The 19,210-nt window shown below is 39.5% G+C and overlaps 1 protein-coding gene across 2 annotated transcripts in view; it reads left to right on the forward strand.

Moving 5' to 3' along the window:
• Positions 1-19,210, forward strand: part of LOC116292767 (uncharacterized) — a 57,012-nt gene that overhangs the window by 28,057 nt on the left and 9,745 nt on the right. For both annotated transcript variants that reach the window (XM_031700119.2, XM_089034710.1), the window contains 34 exons: positions 311-385; positions 607-690; positions 1,466-1,549; positions 1,960-2,022; positions 2,661-2,765; positions 3,614-3,676; positions 4,006-4,089; positions 4,810-4,893; positions 5,636-5,782; positions 6,866-6,949; positions 7,319-7,402; positions 7,969-8,043; positions 8,293-8,376; positions 9,045-9,128; positions 9,416-9,499; positions 9,888-9,971; positions 10,253-10,336; positions 10,717-10,800; positions 11,266-11,349; positions 11,429-11,512; positions 11,594-11,677; positions 12,866-12,949; positions 13,022-13,105; positions 13,884-13,967; positions 14,163-14,246; positions 14,378-14,461; positions 14,949-15,032; positions 15,305-15,388; positions 15,575-15,742; positions 16,242-16,304; positions 16,928-17,037; positions 17,153-17,185; positions 17,441-17,482; positions 17,582-17,643. In XM_031700119.2, coding sequence (XP_031555979.1) covers positions 311-385; positions 607-690; positions 1,466-1,549; positions 1,960-2,022; positions 2,661-2,765; positions 3,614-3,676; positions 4,006-4,089; positions 4,810-4,893; positions 5,636-5,782; positions 6,866-6,949; positions 7,319-7,402; positions 7,969-8,043; positions 8,293-8,376; positions 9,045-9,128; positions 9,416-9,499; positions 9,888-9,971; positions 10,253-10,336; positions 10,717-10,800; positions 11,266-11,349; positions 11,429-11,512; positions 11,594-11,677; positions 12,866-12,949; positions 13,022-13,105; positions 13,884-13,967; positions 14,163-14,246; positions 14,378-14,461; positions 14,949-15,032; positions 15,305-15,388; positions 15,575-15,742; positions 16,242-16,304; positions 16,928-17,037; positions 17,153-17,185; positions 17,441-17,482; positions 17,582-17,643 — 2,854 coding nt within the window. The remainder of the gene's footprint in view (positions 1-310; positions 386-606; positions 691-1,465; positions 1,550-1,959; positions 2,023-2,660; positions 2,766-3,613; positions 3,677-4,005; positions 4,090-4,809; positions 4,894-5,635; positions 5,783-6,865; positions 6,950-7,318; positions 7,403-7,968; positions 8,044-8,292; positions 8,377-9,044; positions 9,129-9,415; positions 9,500-9,887; positions 9,972-10,252; positions 10,337-10,716; positions 10,801-11,265; positions 11,350-11,428; positions 11,513-11,593; positions 11,678-12,865; positions 12,950-13,021; positions 13,106-13,883; positions 13,968-14,162; positions 14,247-14,377; positions 14,462-14,948; positions 15,033-15,304; positions 15,389-15,574; positions 15,743-16,241; positions 16,305-16,927; positions 17,038-17,152; positions 17,186-17,440; positions 17,483-17,581; positions 17,644-19,210) is intronic.

Consider the following 19,210-nt stretch of genomic DNA (forward strand, 5'->3'; position numbering starts at 1 on the left):
ATCGTTTTTGTTATTGTAAAAAACACCTCGTGGATCCACACTACTTTGACAAATTGATGACGCAATTTATCGTCAATAAGAGGACAGACACATAAATAACTGATGTCGATTTGATAAATTTAGAGACTAAATTAAAACATGCAAAACAACACCCACGTAAACCCTGGGGGTTGGTAAAGCATCAGTCTTGTGTGCAGAAGAACCTGGATTCAAGTTCAACAAGGCTATGTGCGCATCCATTGAAATCGAAGAAAAACAATGTCTTGTGCATCAAATTTAAATGACGTATTTTCAAATTACCTGTTTTTAGGTGCAACACTTAATGCAGACGGTGGAGCACTTGGAATCATCTTTGTCAGATGATCAGCAAGACCATGAAACTGAGGTTAGTTTACGTCTTTGAAAATTGGTATCTTTTCTTAGAAGAGAGTAAATGAGAGAGCAATGCTGCCCAATAGACCTCTTTACCTTGTGCGTAATACGTTTCCATTCTCGTGAGAATAAGACTCTTTGCTTGAGTCGTATCAATATTTATTCTTTTCTTACTTTGGTTCAATGATGGACAAACTCTTCTCAGTTCCCTAAGTATTTGACATGTTTTTACAGATCAAGCGACTAAGTACAGAGATCGAAACTCTTGGTAATAATCTGACAGACGCACTGCGTAAAGAAAATGATACAGCTTCCTTGGTTAGTGAACAAGCCAGACATCTGTCTGTCCGGCAACTGTGACTGTCTGTCTGTCCGTCAGTCCTTTACATGTCTTTTTGTCTGTTTCTCTCAGTGCATTACATGTCTGTCTGTCTATCCGTCAGGACTTTACATGTCTGTCTGTCAATATGTCAGCTAATTTGATGTCTCAGTGCACACCTGTCAATTGTCGATATGTTTGACTCTCAGGCTATCGTGTTTGTCTGTCTGTCTGCATGTTTTCCAGTGCATCAGATGCCAGTCCATCCATCTGTCCTTTTATTCGTCTGTCTCGTCTTTCTGTAAATGTGCCAGTTAATTTAATGTTTGTCCATTTGTGATGTCTGTCTGTTCGACTCTTAGTTTGTCGTGTCATGCATGCAGTCTGTATGTCTGTCAGCTCAATTGATGTCTTTCAGTTTATCAAATGTCTTTCTGTCTGTTTGTCCCTCCATCAGATCATTTAATTTATGTCTCTGTGTCAGTCCTTTATGTCTGCTATTTCGACTCTGCTGTCAGTCCGTCTTTTTGTTGATCTCTCTGCTTATCAAATGAACGTCTGTACGTCTCATTTTGCCTCCGTACCGTGCGATTTTTGCGCAATAAAAATAATCTGTTATAGCTACGTGTAGCCATCCTTCATACGTTTTGTATCTGTCTATTCATGTTACTTATCTCTGTCTGTCGTTGTCTGTCTGTCTTACACATACTGAATACTAAATATAAGTACTAAGTACTAAGTATTTTATTTGGCGTTCTTTATCTAATTTGTTAGTTAAGAGAAGAGTCTGATAAAACAGAAAAGCTATCAAGGGAAATACAGCAACTCCACAAATCTAAGCTGGAATGTGCTAAAGAGGTAAAAGCACAGGCAGACCAATATCTATATTACTGACTCCTTAAGCGATTGATATAAACCAAATCAAAATGTGGCTGGTCAGTTAAATAACTAGTTTTACTGGACTGTTTGTCATACATGTGAAAACGCTCATGTGTTTCCACCTGAACACGTTTCTAATCAGTCGCTAGTTTGTCGCTAGTCAGTGCAGATTAATAGTTATTCAAATTGGTCGCCATAATTCAATTTGGTGTATAGTGGTGTTATTTTCTTACTTACGATAAAAGTCAACGTGTGAATTGGATTAATGTACGTGAGAAATATTGATAATGTGATGATAGTTTGTGTGTGAGTCAGAGTTGGCCAAACTGGATACCAGTTTTATTCTGAATTTGTAAGCTTTGTTCTAAGCATCTTTGCACTTCGTTCAGGTTGAACGTGGAATCGAGGTGATGAAGAACCAAGACAATGAGATAGTAGAAACGAAGAAAAGAGTAAGTTTGATTACCATATCACTCCATTAACAGTCTTTCCCGCTACTCGGTTCGTACACGCCGCGCGCGCATCGATGAAAGTGGGTCGAGCTCTGGACTAGAATGCTTGATAATGAATATGGATGATTGATGTTGATGAAGAAAATGAATAAGCCCGAGTGAAATAGCACAGCGCAGCCGTTACGTCATAAAAACGAAGACAAAGGCGAAATTCGGACAAACAAACTTACAAGTTTACTTTCATCAGATAATTTTCACAGCCGATCGCAGTTGATCTTAGTTTACATGGGTTGTTATTGTAACTTTAAGTAAAAATAATAAAATCGGTTCGTATAATCCTCGTAGCGGTTAAACAGAATGCAATGTTTGTCCGAATCTGTAAGCTATTTTTAGAATCAGCGCGCTGCGCTATTTGTAATGGTTAATGATGGATCGATATTGTGTTATGAGCTATGGTAGATAGTTCATAAATGATTGGACATAAATAACAAATATATAGTATCGTGTTTGATAGGTATTATATGATGTAGTGAGTTTTGAATAATTGATATAGGTGGTTGATGATGCAAAGTTGGCGTTTAAAGTTCAGTCTAATTATAACTCATCCTGGCATGGCTCATTGTATTTTCCCTCCTCAGCTGATGTCTCTAAAAGAGAAGCTCAGAGAATATGATTCACAAAACAAGACTCTACAGAACAACTTGTCTTACTACAAGGACCAGTTCAACCAGAGTGTCAGTCAGGTAACAACTAGTCATCTAAATGCGCAAATTCCTGCTTATATAGATAGGCTTTGCGCCATCACGTGACAGCAGCCATGTTAGATGGCAGGAACGATACCATCGTTTTACATGAGAAAGAATTCAATTCCCAAGAGCAAAGGGATTTTATTGTTCTGCCATCTAACTACAGGCAGCCCAAGCTGTATCATTGGCGCCGGCACGTGATGGTGCAAAGCCTCTATTTTAAGAAGAACAAGCCGTGCACTAGTCATTCTACGTACAAGGATCTCAAAAACAATTTCTCAGTAAAGTCGTATCATACGGCACGTTCAAACAAAAGCAACTTTCGTATGACTGTGAAAACCTCTCGGCACGAACACAGTTGTGACACGGCAAAGCATAGGGCAGACTAACCACAATGCTCAAGAATTTACTCTCCATCCAATCGAATGCCTGAAACACGGCATGAACACGGCGCGTACACGGTCACGACAAGGTCACGGCACTGTCAGACCAATCACATTGCGCTAGAAAAAAATCAGCCAATTAAAATTCTAGAAAGCATCAGGGTTACGGCACGTTTACGGCACTGAACTTTTCACAGTCATGCGAAAACTGCTTTATTGAACCAGTCACAGTGCATTAGGCTGCTCAGTGCTCATCAATCACATGCTAAAACACTGATGTCAAGCACGTGCACCTTAGAGTAAGGAAAAAAAGATGGTCCACTCATCTATGTTTGCAGCAGAAGCTGGGTTATGCTAGATTTAATCTTTTTACGATGTATGTTGGTAGACTTGATGGATTCGTTATGAGATGCTGCACTTAGTTTATATTTTGATCATTATTTATTTTAAATTATATTTAAGGTTAATCGTTGTGAAAAGGCAATCAAGAACCTTGAAACTAGTCTTCAGGAGACGAGAAATCAGGTAAACTAAAAAATGAACCGTCAAATGTTATAGAACTACTGAATCAACATCTGGGCTGATCAAAGTCAGGGCACGTCTGAGTCACAATGAATTGGAATCTAGCTTGTTAGATAACTCGAAAAAAAATCTCAAACCAAGGGAGAGACCCAACAATCTCTACTCAGTTATTACGCTTACATAGGAATCAAATCAGAAACATCAGATGTGAAAGGCGAGTGTGCTACCGCTACGGCGTCCTTGCATGATTCCCTTAAATGCTGTAATATTTTGGCGCGCATTATTAATAGTGAATGTCTCTCTGACGTTTATATTATCTCGATTCTTCAAAGGTTGTGGAGAAGGACAAAGAACTGAATAAGCAGTGTGAAGAGCTCGCCAACGAGAAACAAAACTACATCGAAGAGCGTTCTAAGGTATAACTTGAGTCAGTCACTACTTTAAGTACCTATAAACAGATAATGACTAGTGGTTACTAGCTCGGACTGTAAATTGAATAAGAAGGAAATTTAAACACCATGTAAAAAAAATTGTAACTATTAGCAATTGCGAGATTGATGTACATGGAAACTAGGTTGAGTTAGCATTGCAGTGCATTGTGGGACTGTAAGGGGGACAAAAATATAGACGCCATCTTGGAAATATGTCCCCTATAACAGGCCCACAATGCACTGCGATGCCAACTCGGCTCAGGTTTTTCCTCAACTTTGGCACGGATAATACAGAGATTTTGGACTGCGGTTAAGTTTCTTTTTCATTCATTGTGTGTACTATACAGTCTTGAATAACCTTAAGCTAGGGTGTGTTCGTCTTCACTAAGTCTATTCAATCGTGTTTTTATTGCTCATTCAAGATGGTTTACCTTGGGTGCAAGTTTTTTACATTTAAGACCACGTTTCATTCTCTAGAGTGTTATTACTTTATTTACCTTTACCCACTGGGAAGAGACGTTGCTATGGATGCAACTCAAATAAAGAAATTTGTTCCCAAAGTGTTTTAGATGGGAAAACGCTTGCGCTCAAATTAAAATAGTCTATCCCCACCCCCTCCCCCCATAAAACTAGACTGGGAATGTGAAAGTATTGCATGTTATACAAAATTAAAGTTATGAGTGATAATTAATTTTCTGTGAACAGAATCAGAGACAACGACATGCTATGGATGAGCTGGAGAGAGAACTGAAGCTAGCTAAAGATGCTTGTGAACGATTCAAAAACCAGGTATGATAACAACTTCGAATCGTAAAGGGAAGAGGTAGAAAATCTCCTTCAAATCTGAAGTGTAAACTAAGTGTATCTTAAAGGGAAAAATGCATGTTGCTTGGTGATCAATTTTTTCAAAGGAGAGCTGAACAAAGGAGCTTACGAATTATGGTGGAACTGATTTAATACACTGTACAACGTCTGACGTTCTAATGTTTCGCAAGAACAATTCCTCTATTCTTTATCGTACTTGAAACTTTTTAAAAAAACTTTCAAATTGCAATTTTAAAACAAACTATTGAATTCCAATTCGGTCATTGAATAGAAGCCAAAGGTTCGTTACTGGCTATTAAGTGTTACACTTGTAAAACATGGACGATGTTTCCAGTTTTCGACTGAGAATAATGGCGCTTTTCGTATGAGTGGAAAACATACGGTACTGATTACAGCACGTACATCGCACGACCAGTTGTAAAATGGAAATGGTTTTCTAGAGTGGTTATGGTATGAGTGGGAAAATTACAATATTGACTTACAGCACATATACTGTACTACATGCTTTAACATTGAAATTACTTCCAATTGTCTTCCCATAATTCATCTTATCACAAAGTATAGTTACGGCTACAGTAGTGCTACGAATTCACCGCATCGTTTCACACTCATACGAAAGCCGCTCTACTGATAAACTAATCTAAAGTAGGCTTAATAATCTAGCGCATGAAACGTTAAGCGACCCTATGAGCTGTTTTAATTTAAGGTCGCGCATTGCGAGGAAACGATCCAGAACTTAAAGCAAAAACTGTCGGAGAAACAGAAAGATGGAGCGGCACAGGATGAGAAGATAAGACACCTGGAGGCTGACCTGAAAACATCTACTGATAAATATGACGATTCTGTCAAACAGGTATTATATACTAGGATCATCATCATCATCATGATCATTGATGTCATCATCATCACCACCATCATCATGATCATTGATATCATCATCATCATTGACATCATCATCATCATCATTGATATCATCATCATCATCATTGATATCATCATCATCATCATCATTGATATCATCATCATCATCATCATTGACATCATCATCATCATTGACATCATCATCATCATCATTGACATCATCATCATCATCATTGATATCATCATCATCATCATCATTGACATCATCATCATCATTGACATCATCATCATCATCATTGACATCATCATCATCATCATTGACATCATCATCATCATCATTGATATCATCATCATCATCATCATTGACATCATCATCATCATTGTCATCATCATTGATATCATCATCATCATCATTGACATCATCATCATCATTGTCATCATCATTGATATCATCATCATCATCAATGATATCACTGGCATCATCATCAATGATATCACTGGCATCATCATCAATGATATCACTGGCATCATCATCATTATCCGCCCCCTCAACATCATCAAATATATCATCACTGAATAGCACCACCAATGAACCTCATCATCATCATTATCATAATCAGTGTCACCATCGTCAATATCACCATCATCAAGCATTATCGTCATTAACTTCCTCATTATCAATCATGCAGTATAAAATTCATGAATCATCATCATCATCATCAGATAATCTATGTCTTCAATATATTTCAACTCATCATCATCGCCCTTGTCACGGCCATCTTCACTATTAAGTTTCTTCTCACGCTTCATCCTCTTCGCCTTGTCATTATCATTACCGTAATATTCATCACCATCTTCATACTCAACGATATTGTCATCACCATCATTTTTTTCTATCACCTCTGTCTATTATTTGCTTCTGATCTGCTTCTGTCTCTATTCGTGTCGGTCATAACTACACTGTCATCATCTAGGATCAAAGCCCATCGACACCGTCACCTAACTTCAACACTCAGTATGTTGGCAATAATTCTTATTGAATTCTTCATTTTCGTTCTTTTTCGTTTACGTTTAGATCGCCGAAAAGGAAAACTTGGTTCGAAAAATACAGGGTGATCTGTTGACAGAGAAAGAGCAACACGCACAACGTGTTCAGCAGGTCAGACTTAAGATGATATTAAATATACCAGACTATATCGAAAATAGATGGGCAGACAGACAGGTAATCAGAATGGAAGCCAGATGGAGAAATATGCAAGGCAGTCAGGCAGACGTTCATCAAGAGGATGAACAACCACATAGCAAAGACAGTCTCTTAGAGAGCAGACGGACATGCATGCGGACGGACGGACAAATGGATCAGCAATGACATACAGACGAATACATAGACAGGCAAGAGATTAGCGAAGGCAGATAGTCTTCAAGAGGTTTTAAAGACAGACATTTGGATGGAAATCCAGGTAGACTGATTGAAGAACAGACAATTCCTTTTTGTCCTCATATATGTTAACAATATTCGTACTTGTAGGTTACCTATTATGAAGAACGTTTACAAGACTTCGAGATGGAGATAGGGAGTTTGAAAGAAGAAAGACGACAGGCTTCACAACAGGTGACGAACTAGACCCCTCTTGTGAGAACAGTATTGATTCACATGTTTAACTACACTCCATCGACTGTTGATTGGCCGTCGGTTTCAACATTTGATTGTCGTCACCATGGCAAAGAGCAAATTTACATGTATTGTCTACATTATTACCATTGTCATCACTATCCTCATCGTTTTCGTCATCATCATCATTGTCATCATCAATTTCGTCATCATTATCAGCATCGGCATTATCATCATCAACAACACCATCATCGTTGTCATCATCACCATCATCAACTTTGTCATCACCTTATTATCGTTATCATCATCATCATAATTATCATTACCACCATCAACATTAATTTCATCGTCATCACCTAGCTAGCGTTTTATCTTCAAAGTACGTCGCCAGCTAAATCATCAATTATGATTCATCACGACCCAGGTCATATTTTCATTCTTGCGTTCAACGTTGACATCATCATTAACATCATCATCGTCTTCATCTTCATCTTCATCATCATTATCATTATCATCATCCTACATTATCTTGATGATTTCGTTTTTTCGTATGAACATTACCTCAGATCTCGAGGAGTGAACAAGCCATCCAACAACTACAGAAAGAAATGTCTGCAACTAAACATAAACACCGCAGTGAGGTCAGTTAGGCTGTCTACTATTCTCTTGTCATCCAACTTTGAAAATTATTGCAAATAAAAATTCAAAGTTAGATTCGGTTAGTTACCGAAGTGCAAAGCGAATGCATGCATGGATCAACTTTATTTTGCTTTATACACAATGAACAAAGGTAAAGAAAATATGGCAAAGTACTTGTAGGGTACCATGTTTGCCTTCAGCATTGAATAGATTTTAAATACCACCTAACATTGCCTTGCTATCTTCATTAGATCCTGAGGAACGAAGAGTTGATTCGTAACATGGAGATCGAGATCAACAACTCCCAGAACGATAACAAATCCCTTGCTCAAGAAGTGAGTGACATGAACAAATATGTGACGTAGGTGTTGTGTGACTTATTAGCACAGGCACTCTCTCTTGGAGCAGTTAGTTTGATACTACAACAGTGACTGACATAGACGATAGCATTGTCACATGACCTAACATTGACATGGCTTCCTTTTAATCTTTTGTCATCTCATCCTTCACTCACGCTTTATGTGACGTGCTAACGTTGACATGGCTTCCCCTCAATGTCTTTGAATGTCTCATCCAATCATATTCAACACTGACTGACTTGTGACGTATGCAGGCTATAATATGCAGTAACATTGACATGGCTTCCCATAACTCTCTTTGAATCTCATCCAGTCATATTAAGCACTGATTGACTTCTGACATTGACATGGCTTCCCATAACTCTGTGCGGTCCCATCCAATCTACTGACTGCTGACGTATAGACATTATGGCAGGCTGTAACATTGACATGGCTTTGTATAACTCTCATCCAATCACTCGACGACACAGACTATTTACATACGTAAAATATGTGGCTATGATAGCCTAATTAACATTGACAAACGTGCGTCACATCCAATCATCGCCCTTGTAGAGCTAGATAGAAAAAACGACTTTTTCGTTTGAGAAAAATTGTGAGAGACGTACCTTTGCTTTTTGACCAAGGCTTTCTTTTCAAATCAGATGGCCCAGTTGAACGTTAAACTTACCGCGACACAAAACACCTTGACCAGCAGAGAGCAAGAATTGAGGGACAAAAATCAGGAGGTAACGATAAGATGTGGCGATGAAACCAGCTTATTGAGATGTGTCTGTCTGCGTCTTCTGGCTATGTCTGTTTGTCTGTCTGTGTCTGTCTGTCTGTCTGTGTGCCTGTGTCTGTCTGTCTATGTCTGTCTACATCAATCTTTAGTACCGCTCATTAGAAATAACCTAATCGTCAGTGTAAAACAGAACGTCGCCATTCAGCATCCTTTGTGTCTGTATCGTATGTATTTTAAGCCCCCTTGAAAGATTGCAATTCAACAAGTTAAACTCGTGGATTTATTTTGCAGCTTTTTAACTGTGAACAAACTATAGCAGATCTAAGTGAACAGTTGGCGTCTCTTAAAGTAGAACACAAGCAGCTGAGCACCGAGGTAAAGAAACAGCCCGTTATGAACCCTCTCGAAAACGGCCACTCTTTATTCGAGTATACATGGTCGGTTATTCCAGGTTTTACTGAAACGTGGAAATCGGTCTACCATTGAACTTTCCGTTCTAAAGCCTTTCGTATACATCAACCTCTTGAGTGCGGAGCTCATGGTCGGTTATTTCAGGTTTTGATCTTGTTCTCACGACGTACACTGCAAATTTAAAAGTACCAAAAGTGGACAATGAGTGGTGTAGTAGATATTTTATTAAATCGTCACCTTAAATGGAAAATGTGGTAACTGTAGTCAGTTGTAACTAAAACGTATACGAGTATGAATGTATATATTAAGTCATCACCTCTAAATGATTGTTATCGAATCTCTTTTTTTTAAGAACGCTAAACGCAAGGAACGGCTTGGTCAAGTAGAGTCAGATCTAGCGACTGTTAGAGAACAGCTGAAGGAAAAAACACAAGAGGTAAGGTCACAGGTCACATGATTCCGAATTCAAGCGTCGTGATTGGATGACTTGTCTTTCTCTTAACGTTAGATTGGTCAAGAGTGAAAAAGCCATTTGATAGTCATGTCACCAAACGTTTAAGTATCGTGGTTGGATGACTTGTCTTTCTCGTAACGTTAGATTGGTCAAGAGTCATAAAGCCATTTGTTTAAGCATGGTGATTGGATGACTTGTTGGTCCATCAATTGATGGCCGTGTTAGCAAAAATTTCCACTCATGCAGAATTTCTCTCCCTCTAGCTCGCTCACAGCGATGAGAAACTCATTCTGTTAGATCAAAACCTTACATCGACACAGGAACAGCTCAGCGCACGTGTAGCCGAGGTAAGTAAAACTTGCGGAGGAATTTCTCGCAGCATTTTGACGAAAGGCTATGAGTAGGGGATTGTCTCCCGGTTCAACAGCCTATCCCTATTTTGAGGCATAACTCTAATGTACTAGCAATTCACTTATGATTGTAAGTTGCACGGCTGCTAATAGCGCCTGAATATGCAGTCCGTAAAGTCCTCCACTGGTTATAATTGTAAAGCGCATTAAGACAACTGTGAAATGCGCTATATAAGAACCTCCCATTATTATTTCCGTTCGAAAACATAACGAAGCCCTTCTGAAACCAGGGTAGAAAATATATATGGTCTTTCTTTATAAATCAAATTGTTTATGGGAAATGGTGCGTATATTGTTTTGTTTTTTTTTAATTCTAGGCTGTTCGATTGGAGAAGGTGAACAGAAAATTCCAAATGGAGTTGAAAAAAACCAACGAGCTACAACAGAAACAGGACAAACAGGTTTGTACTCGTAACCCACTCCATCGAACACCAGATACTTACTTATTACACGAACAGAGATGAAGTGCGCCTGTGAACTGCGATTCAGCAAAGACGAAACGGTCTCAAGAGAACGGAACGACCTCCTACTTTTACGTGCGCGCTCTCATCTTCAACTATGACTTCATCACCAGGACGTGAATAATCTACTATTGATAAGTTCTTTGAGTCTTTGAGCACTGCTACCACGTTCTCTTTCACGCGCGCCTCAAGGGTTTATGGACGATGAACTACAAATAACGTCCTAATGATGACGTTGACCTTGAAGGTGACGATTGTCGGCCGAAGGTCATACTGGACAGATCACATGGATAGCGCGTGATGGAGTTGACCCATTAGAAACCAATAGCGTTGATCGATATCGCGGTGACTACCGTTATAAGAATATAATTTTATATCACAAATGTGAATTATTTTCTGTTACAGATTACTGAGCTTGAAGGGTATCTTGAACAACTCAAGGCAGATCTTAAAGTATCGCAACAGCGACATCAGGCTAGTGTAGAAGAGGTAATGCTTTTAACTGTCCGTTCTTTTCCAGAATCGCAGTGGATCGTATTTTATGACATATGTTTTATCTTGTTACCAGGCTGACGCATACGAAGAAAGAGCGAGGAACCTGGAACTAGAACTTGAAATCACTCAAAAAGAATTACAAGTGGTGAGAGATGAGGTAAGTGGTGGGAATGACTTACGGCAGGACTCTACAAGGCACAAGTAATGTACTTTATACATTGATTTCTATTTTATATAGTATTCCGAGCAACTTCTCACGACTCAAGAAAAGGAAGCACAACTGACACAATACAAGACACAGATACAAGAGGCTCAGAAACATGTAAGAAAAACTGTTACACGTTTTACTGGATGTTATCTAGATATTATATTGATACTGAGCACACTAAACTAGACGGTAGATTTAACGTACGATAGGTTTTTGCGCGCGGAATCCAGCGCGGACGTAGAGAGATTACAATAGAGTATAATCGTAGTGGTGCTTGAGTGATCATTGAGGCGCATTTACTTTGCACGCAAATCGTCATTAAATGTACGCCCTCGCCATCGTTACATCGTTACTCCAACATCAATACATGTGCATCTCCACCATCAATACATGTGCATACCACCATCAATGCATGTGCATACCACCATCAATACATGTGCATACCACCATCAATACATGTGCATACCACCATCAATATATTTGCATACCACCATCAATACATGCGCATACCACCATCAATACATGTGCATACCACCATCAATGCATGTGCATCCCCACCATCAATACATGTGCATACCACCATCAATACATGTGCATACCACCATCAATACATGTGCATCCCCACCATCAATACATGTGCATACCACCATCAATACATGCGCTTCCCCACCATCAATACGTGCGCATACCACCATCAATACATGTGCATACCACCATCAATACATGTGCATACCACCATCAATACATGTGCATACCACCATCAATACATGTGCATACCACCATCAATACATGTGCATCCCCACCATCAATACATGTGCATACCACCATCAATACATGTGCATACCACCATCAATACATGTGCATACCACCATCAATACATGTGCATACCACCATCAATACATGTGCATACCACCATCAATACATGTGCATACCACCATCAATACATGTGCATCTCCACCATCAATACATGTGCATCTCCACCATCAATACATGTGCATACCACCATCAATACATGTGCATACCACCATCCATACATGTGCATCTCCACCATCAATACATGTGCATACCACCATCAATACATGTGCATCTCCACCATCAATACATGTGCATACCACCATCAATACATGTGCATCTCCACCATCAATACATGTGCATACCACCATCAATACATGTGCATCTCCACCATCAATACGTGCGCATTTTTGCGCGCCCCACCAAAAGTACTTGAGCACTCCAATCATCATTGTATATGAGGTTCCATATCAGCCATGTATGACCAAGTATGTGTGCTTCTCTTTTTAGATTCGTCAGTGTCAAGGTGTTATCGAAGAGCAGGAGAACAAAATCACTCATTTCATTCAGCAGAACCAGGATATGAAGGAACAGGTAAACAGATCTTAGGTTATTTTACTACCAAAACGAGTAATAATCATTATTATTTTGCTGTTTATTTTGTAGATTCGAGAAAAGGAAAAGGCCGCTGGACAATTGAGAGAAGAACTAGGTGGAGTTTTGGAAAAGAATAAGAATATCATGGGAGAGGTACATAGGATTTATTTGCGCGAAACAAGTTCCAGCGGTATATGCGCGTGTAACGGAGACTCCTTTATATCAATCTATTACATTCATTTTCATATTACGCCAAAAACAGGCACAAGACGTGTTCGTTTGACTTCCGCGATCAAAAAATGCTAACTCAGATCATTAAGACTGAGCTAAAACTGACCCACGCCACTCGAATTATGGCTAGTTATCTGAGTCGCGTGATTAACCTTTTTTATAGTTTCTAAGTTAACGGCGTTATCTTCCTCGATTACAACAGAATCATTTACTCAGGGTTAGCCTCATTTCAGCATCAGTATATTCCCAAAGAACAACGATAAATTAAATAATGCATAGCATTAACAGTGCGAACACTTAAATTCTACGGATCTTCACTGGAAAAGGTGGATATTCTATTCTATTCTTCCCTTCAAGCGCCGCCATCTTGAAAAAAAGCGAGAATAGAAGGCCCTAGGAACGAGGATAATCCTGAGTAACTGAGAATAGTCCCTTTTGCATTCTCTGAAAACCGCTGTGTTTTACGACTGAAGACTCATCTGCACAGGCTTATCTCGCTTAAGAGAAAACGATTGGCAAAAGTCAACTATAATGTAAAGAATGTGTATGTTGAACAATACGAATGTTTTGAAATTTTACTTATAAACGAGGCTAAGCCTGTGCAAATGAGACTAAGCCTGCTCGGTATACATCACTACGAAACTGGTGTATTTAGATGAAAGTGGATATAAATTTCTTGACAATTATACTTTTCCTTCAGATTGCCGCACGTGACTCTGATATCAGACTGTTGAGAACAGACTTGGGTGCAGCTCAGAAAAAGATCAAAAACCATAGCAACGAGGTAACCATATGTACCAAACAATGGGGGTCTGAGAAAAAGCCAATCAGAATGCAGATGCATAGTGACCAGGCAGACAGAGTACGTAGCATTAGTAAATAGTTGTAAATAAGGAAGGATGTAGTTAGATTAAAGTAGATAGCCAATGGGAATATGGAACGGTAAATGTCGAGCACGTTTTCTTTTCTACAACCAAAGGTTCGTCGTTATGAAGAAACGCTACATCAACTACAATCAGACCTGGGCAGAACTCAAGACAACCACAAGACATCTACCTCACAGGTGAAAATAATTTGACAGATTTTAGCTACTTCTAAGTGAAAACTAGACTTGAAAGCGCCATAAGATCAAAGCATTCAATGTATGTTTTTTAGCTGTAGCGGTCTTGAGATTCATTTGTTTGTCATTCTCAGATCGGAGCCCTTGAGAAGAGCGTGCATGTCTTGAAAACACAGCTGTCTAGTGCTCACGGCAACCATAAAGAGGCCATGGAACAGGTATGTGATACTATCTGCATTGATTGCATCACATAGGTAAGTAGGATGTAGTGTAATTTCTAAATCTTAACACGCTAAATTCAAATCCGATTAGTGAGTTAGCCGTGCCATGACTTTGATCAGCACAGAGGCTTTTTCAAGGTATCGATGAAATTTGATGGCGCCGCTCTTAACTAAGTTTGGGGTTAGAAGAAATGTAAAACGATGGTGAAGATTCTGAGAACATATATTGGAAACGGAGTCCCAGTAACGCATCCTTGATTCCTTATCTTGGATTCCAGATTTCTCGTATTACATCCCAGATTTCCTCTTTTCGCGTTTGTATTTTGATTTCCAATCTGCAAAATTTCAGGGATTTCAGAATCCGCCTCCCTTGTATATATATTGTTTTTCTAACCTCATGTACTTATTTTCCCCCTTTTTGTCCTATCAACATGCCTTTATTTTATGTCATATCATGATCACATGTTGTGTTTCTTTATTCTAGTTAACGCAACGATCAAAACAACTTGCCAATGTTAAAACCGAACTCGCCACCACGAAACAACGAGCCCAAGCAATGGAGGAACAAGTAAGTGAGGACCGGTAGATTCTCTATCACCTCTCATCCATCTCACCGTCCTTAAAACGTTGACTCTTCTTGGAGGTACGAGACACCTGAGTTACGAAGACAACAATACATTAGCCAAGGATAATGAATTTGGAGCTGAACAATTACCCAGCAAAACAAAATACAATAAAACTTTCTACACCAAGAAAGACGCATAGCGTCTAGCACCTGACCTTTGCAGTAGTATTGCCTTCATTTTAGTCAAACGTAACTCTTTCAAATCTTGTTTTCAGATTATTGCCTTAGAAGATAAGTTAAAGAAGGCTAGAACAGAGTTGAAGCGAAATCAGGATAAGAACAAACAAACTGACGGCGAGGTGACCAATCATAGCCTTTCTTATATATGTGAACCTAACAGCGGAACATTGAGTTCTGACCGTCCTGTCATGGCTTCAGGGGGGAAGGAGTTAAGCAATCACAACCATGATTGGGAATCGCTGTGGACTCCCTATGTTAAGTAGTCTGCGGTCTGGTTGTGTGACGCATGCTGTTTCTTGATTCAGGTTCATCACTACGTAAGAAGTGTCGAAGATCTTAAAAACCAGCTTAACGCTGCACAAGACAAGCTTCATCGACAGTCACAAGAACTATCCAAACGAGACGAACAGATGGTAATACTGAAGGTCGAACTAGCGACTTTACAAGAAAAACACAGACTGATAGTAGAAGAGGTGCGTGTTTAACATGATTTGAACTACATTAGGATTCATAGTGATGTGAAGATTGTACATCATCAGAACCAAGGCACAGATACAAGGCACAGATGCAATATACAACGTTGCATGCTTTATATAGGTTGTATATGTAATCTCTTGGATGGAATAATAATTAAATGATGATGATGCGTGTGTCCAACCCTGCAATCTTAAACTCGATACCATTTCTACGATTTCGCTTCCTACGCAGCGTTGCCGAGGTGGATCCACGCTGCGAGCCTCCCTTCAACGCCCGCATCATTGTCCTTGCCGTGAGAACCACTTCCCAAAGCTCAAGCTAGTAATATTGAAAGCCAACGCGTATTGCATCGTATTGAAGAACAGGCGTTTTGAGACAATTTACGGATTTTTTTCAATACGAACATGCAAAAAAATCATTGTCCGTCTCTTAATCATAAGATTACCAGCTCAGTATCTTATATTTTTTTGAATAATTTTCCTTCTTTTTTTCCAGAGTGAGAAGATAAAACAAGAGTTCACTTTAACCAGGAAACAACACCAAGCCTGTCTAGACGAGGTAAGTAGTACCAAAGGTCTTGACCATCTACCACATGTACTAGAACTATTTCTGTTTCTATGACCTAGCTGCGGCATAGACGATCTGCTCTTTGCTTAGTTTAAAAATAAACACAAAATACTGGCTCAGACAATTGTATGAAGCCAAAATTACAACACTACAAGAAAATATGGCGTTTCTTTCCTCGGTGGCAGATAGAGACATGGAGAACATTAATTACAGCGCTAGAGTTCTTTTGCCTCAAAGTTCTTGCTATATTTTTTCCCGGGGGGGGGGGGGGGGTACTCTTGCCCGTTTAGGGTAGGGATGTGCCTCTGAGCCCTCTGAACCCTGACCCTGTTCCAGAGTAAAATCGCTGAAATTCATACCCTGTTCCAGAGCAAGATACCTGAAAACCATACTCTGTTCCGGTATTGCGAAAATAGATACCCTGTTCCAGAGAGGAGAGAGCATGATTTCATATACCCTGTTCCAGAGCGAGCGCGATTTTATATACCCTGTTCCAGAGTAGAATCGCTAAAAACCATACCCATAGCGAATATAGGGGAGTACCCCCCCGGGATTTTTTTAGCGCGCATTTGATAGACTGATCCAAACCTTTGCTGAGAATTCTTATGTTTCAGGTGAATAACCTTCGCGTGTCTTTGGATGAAGCGCGAACAAATGGTGACAGACTGCACAGAGAGAGCGAGATGGTCGTGGAAAACGTCAATAGCTGGGTACAAGAGCAAAAGTAAGAATAAGAACCTCGACGGTTTCTCATGCACTCAGTGTAAGATCATAGAGATTTTTTTCATTTATCATGAAAGGTAAAATTTTTTTTTTTTTTTTTTTTGTCTTCTACGCAGATATGGAAACGAAAAACTTGCATCAAAGTTGAGGTAAATACTGGAGACCTTCGCGAGCGAAATTGTCTATAAAAATCCATTTCACTAACTAAATGATTATATACTGATCTTTCATGATTTTCATAACTTTGTTACATTATTCCACTATTTCAACTTTCACTGGTATAGTTTGTACGCACTCTAATGCAATCTAATTACAATCTAAAATAATTGCTAAAAAGTGGTACCAATTCAGTGTTGTTGAAAAATCATATCATAATGCTTCAATCATGTTTTTTTGGTATTCAGAGAACAAAGCACACAGATCTCAAGCCTAATATCCGACAAGGAGTAAGTCAGTTGATGTTTTAATTATTATGACCAAGTATCATCATTGATTTTTATTCAAACTTTATAATATTCTAAAATTGTTTTCTTTTATTGTTTTAGAAACTTGTCTGAAACCTTAAACGCCCTTCAAAAAGAATGTTCTTCACTGAAAAGCGAGTTAGGTGAGTTGGTAGTTGGGTAAGGATGGGTGTAACTGATGGGTGAAGATATTGGTGATGATGGGTAAAGGTATTGGTGATGATGGGTGAAGGTATTGGTGATGATGGGTGAAGGTATTGGTGGTGATGGGTGAAGGTATTGGTGATGATGGGTAAAGGTATTGGTGATGATGGGTGAAGGTATTGGTGATGATGGGTGAAGGTATTGGTGATGATGGGTGAAGGTATTGGTGATGATGGGTGAAGGTATTGGTGGTGATGGGTAAAGGTATTGTTGGTGGTGGTGATGGGTGAAGGTATTGTGATGATGGTGAAGGTATTGGTGATGGTATTGGTGATGATGGGTGAAGGGTGGGTGGGTGGTGATGATGGGTGAAGGTATTGGTGTGATGGGTGAAGGTATTGGTGTGATGGGTGAAGGTATTGGTGATGATGGGTGAAGGTTTGTGATGATGGGTGAAGGGTGATGGTGATGATGGGTGAAGGTATTGGGTGGATTGGGTGGTGTGTGGGGTGGGTATGTGGTGATGGGTGGTATTGGTGGTGATGATGGGTGAAGTATTGGTGATGATGGGGTGAAGGTATTGGTGATGATGGGGTGAAGGTATTGGTGGTGATGGGTGAAGGTATTGGTGATGATGGGTGAAGGTATTGGTGATGATGGGTGAAGGTATTGGTGATGATGGGTTAAGGTATTGGTGATGATGGGTGAAGGTATTGGTGATGATGGGTGAAGTTATTGGTGATGATGGGTGAATATTGGTGATCTGGGGTATGGGTGATGGGTAAAGGTATTGTTGGTGGTGGTGATGGGTGAAGGTATTGGTGATGATGGGTGAAGGTATTGGTGATGATGCCGGTGAAGGTATTGGTGATGATGGGTGCATAGGTATTGGTGATGATGGCGTGAAGGTATTGGTGATTGAACGTTGGGTGAAGGTATTGGTGATGATGGGTGAAGATTTGGTGATGATGGTGAAGGTATTGGTGATGATGGGTGAAGGTATTGGTGATGATGGGTAAAGGTATTTAGCCAAGTGAACTTTAACAAACATTTTTCAGTTGTATCTTATAGTTGAGCGTGCGCTATTGTGTTTTGAAAATAACGTGGTTGTATTTTGACGTGATTGTATCGTGAGCAGTGTGGCAAGAGAGATCGTTGTTTTGTCCTGTTGTGTCGTGAGGAGAAACAGAAACTCTGTATTATTACTTTGTCGTTCCCGGTAGAGTCGGTTTTATGTTACTGATGCATAACTCCTTCGCTGGAGTTGAAGAATCTACCGTGTATTTGATTTTCATCGTGTAATAAAGTCAGGAAGTCCAAAACGCAAGTTTTTCCTGAGCCGTTTAACTGGTCACAGTATTGTTGGTGGTAGTGGTGGTGATGGGTGAAGGTATTGGTGTTGGTGGTAGTGGTGATGACTGTGAAGATATTGGTGATGGTAGGTAAAGCTATTGATGGTGATGGGTGAAGGTGGTGGTGATCAGTAAATGTATATAGGTGGTGATGGGTGAAGCTACGTATTGGTGATCAGTGATGAATGAAGGTAGCTTGTAGTTATGGAAATAT

The sequence above is a fragment of the Actinia tenebrosa genome, unplaced genomic scaffold, assembly GCF_029948245.1.
Source record: "Actinia tenebrosa isolate PJP-AT-01 unplaced genomic scaffold, QUT_ActTen_1.0 PGA_scaffold2__45_contigs__length_23673736, whole genome shotgun sequence".
NCBI lineage: Eukaryota > Metazoa > Cnidaria > Anthozoa > Actiniaria > Actiniidae > Actinia > Actinia tenebrosa.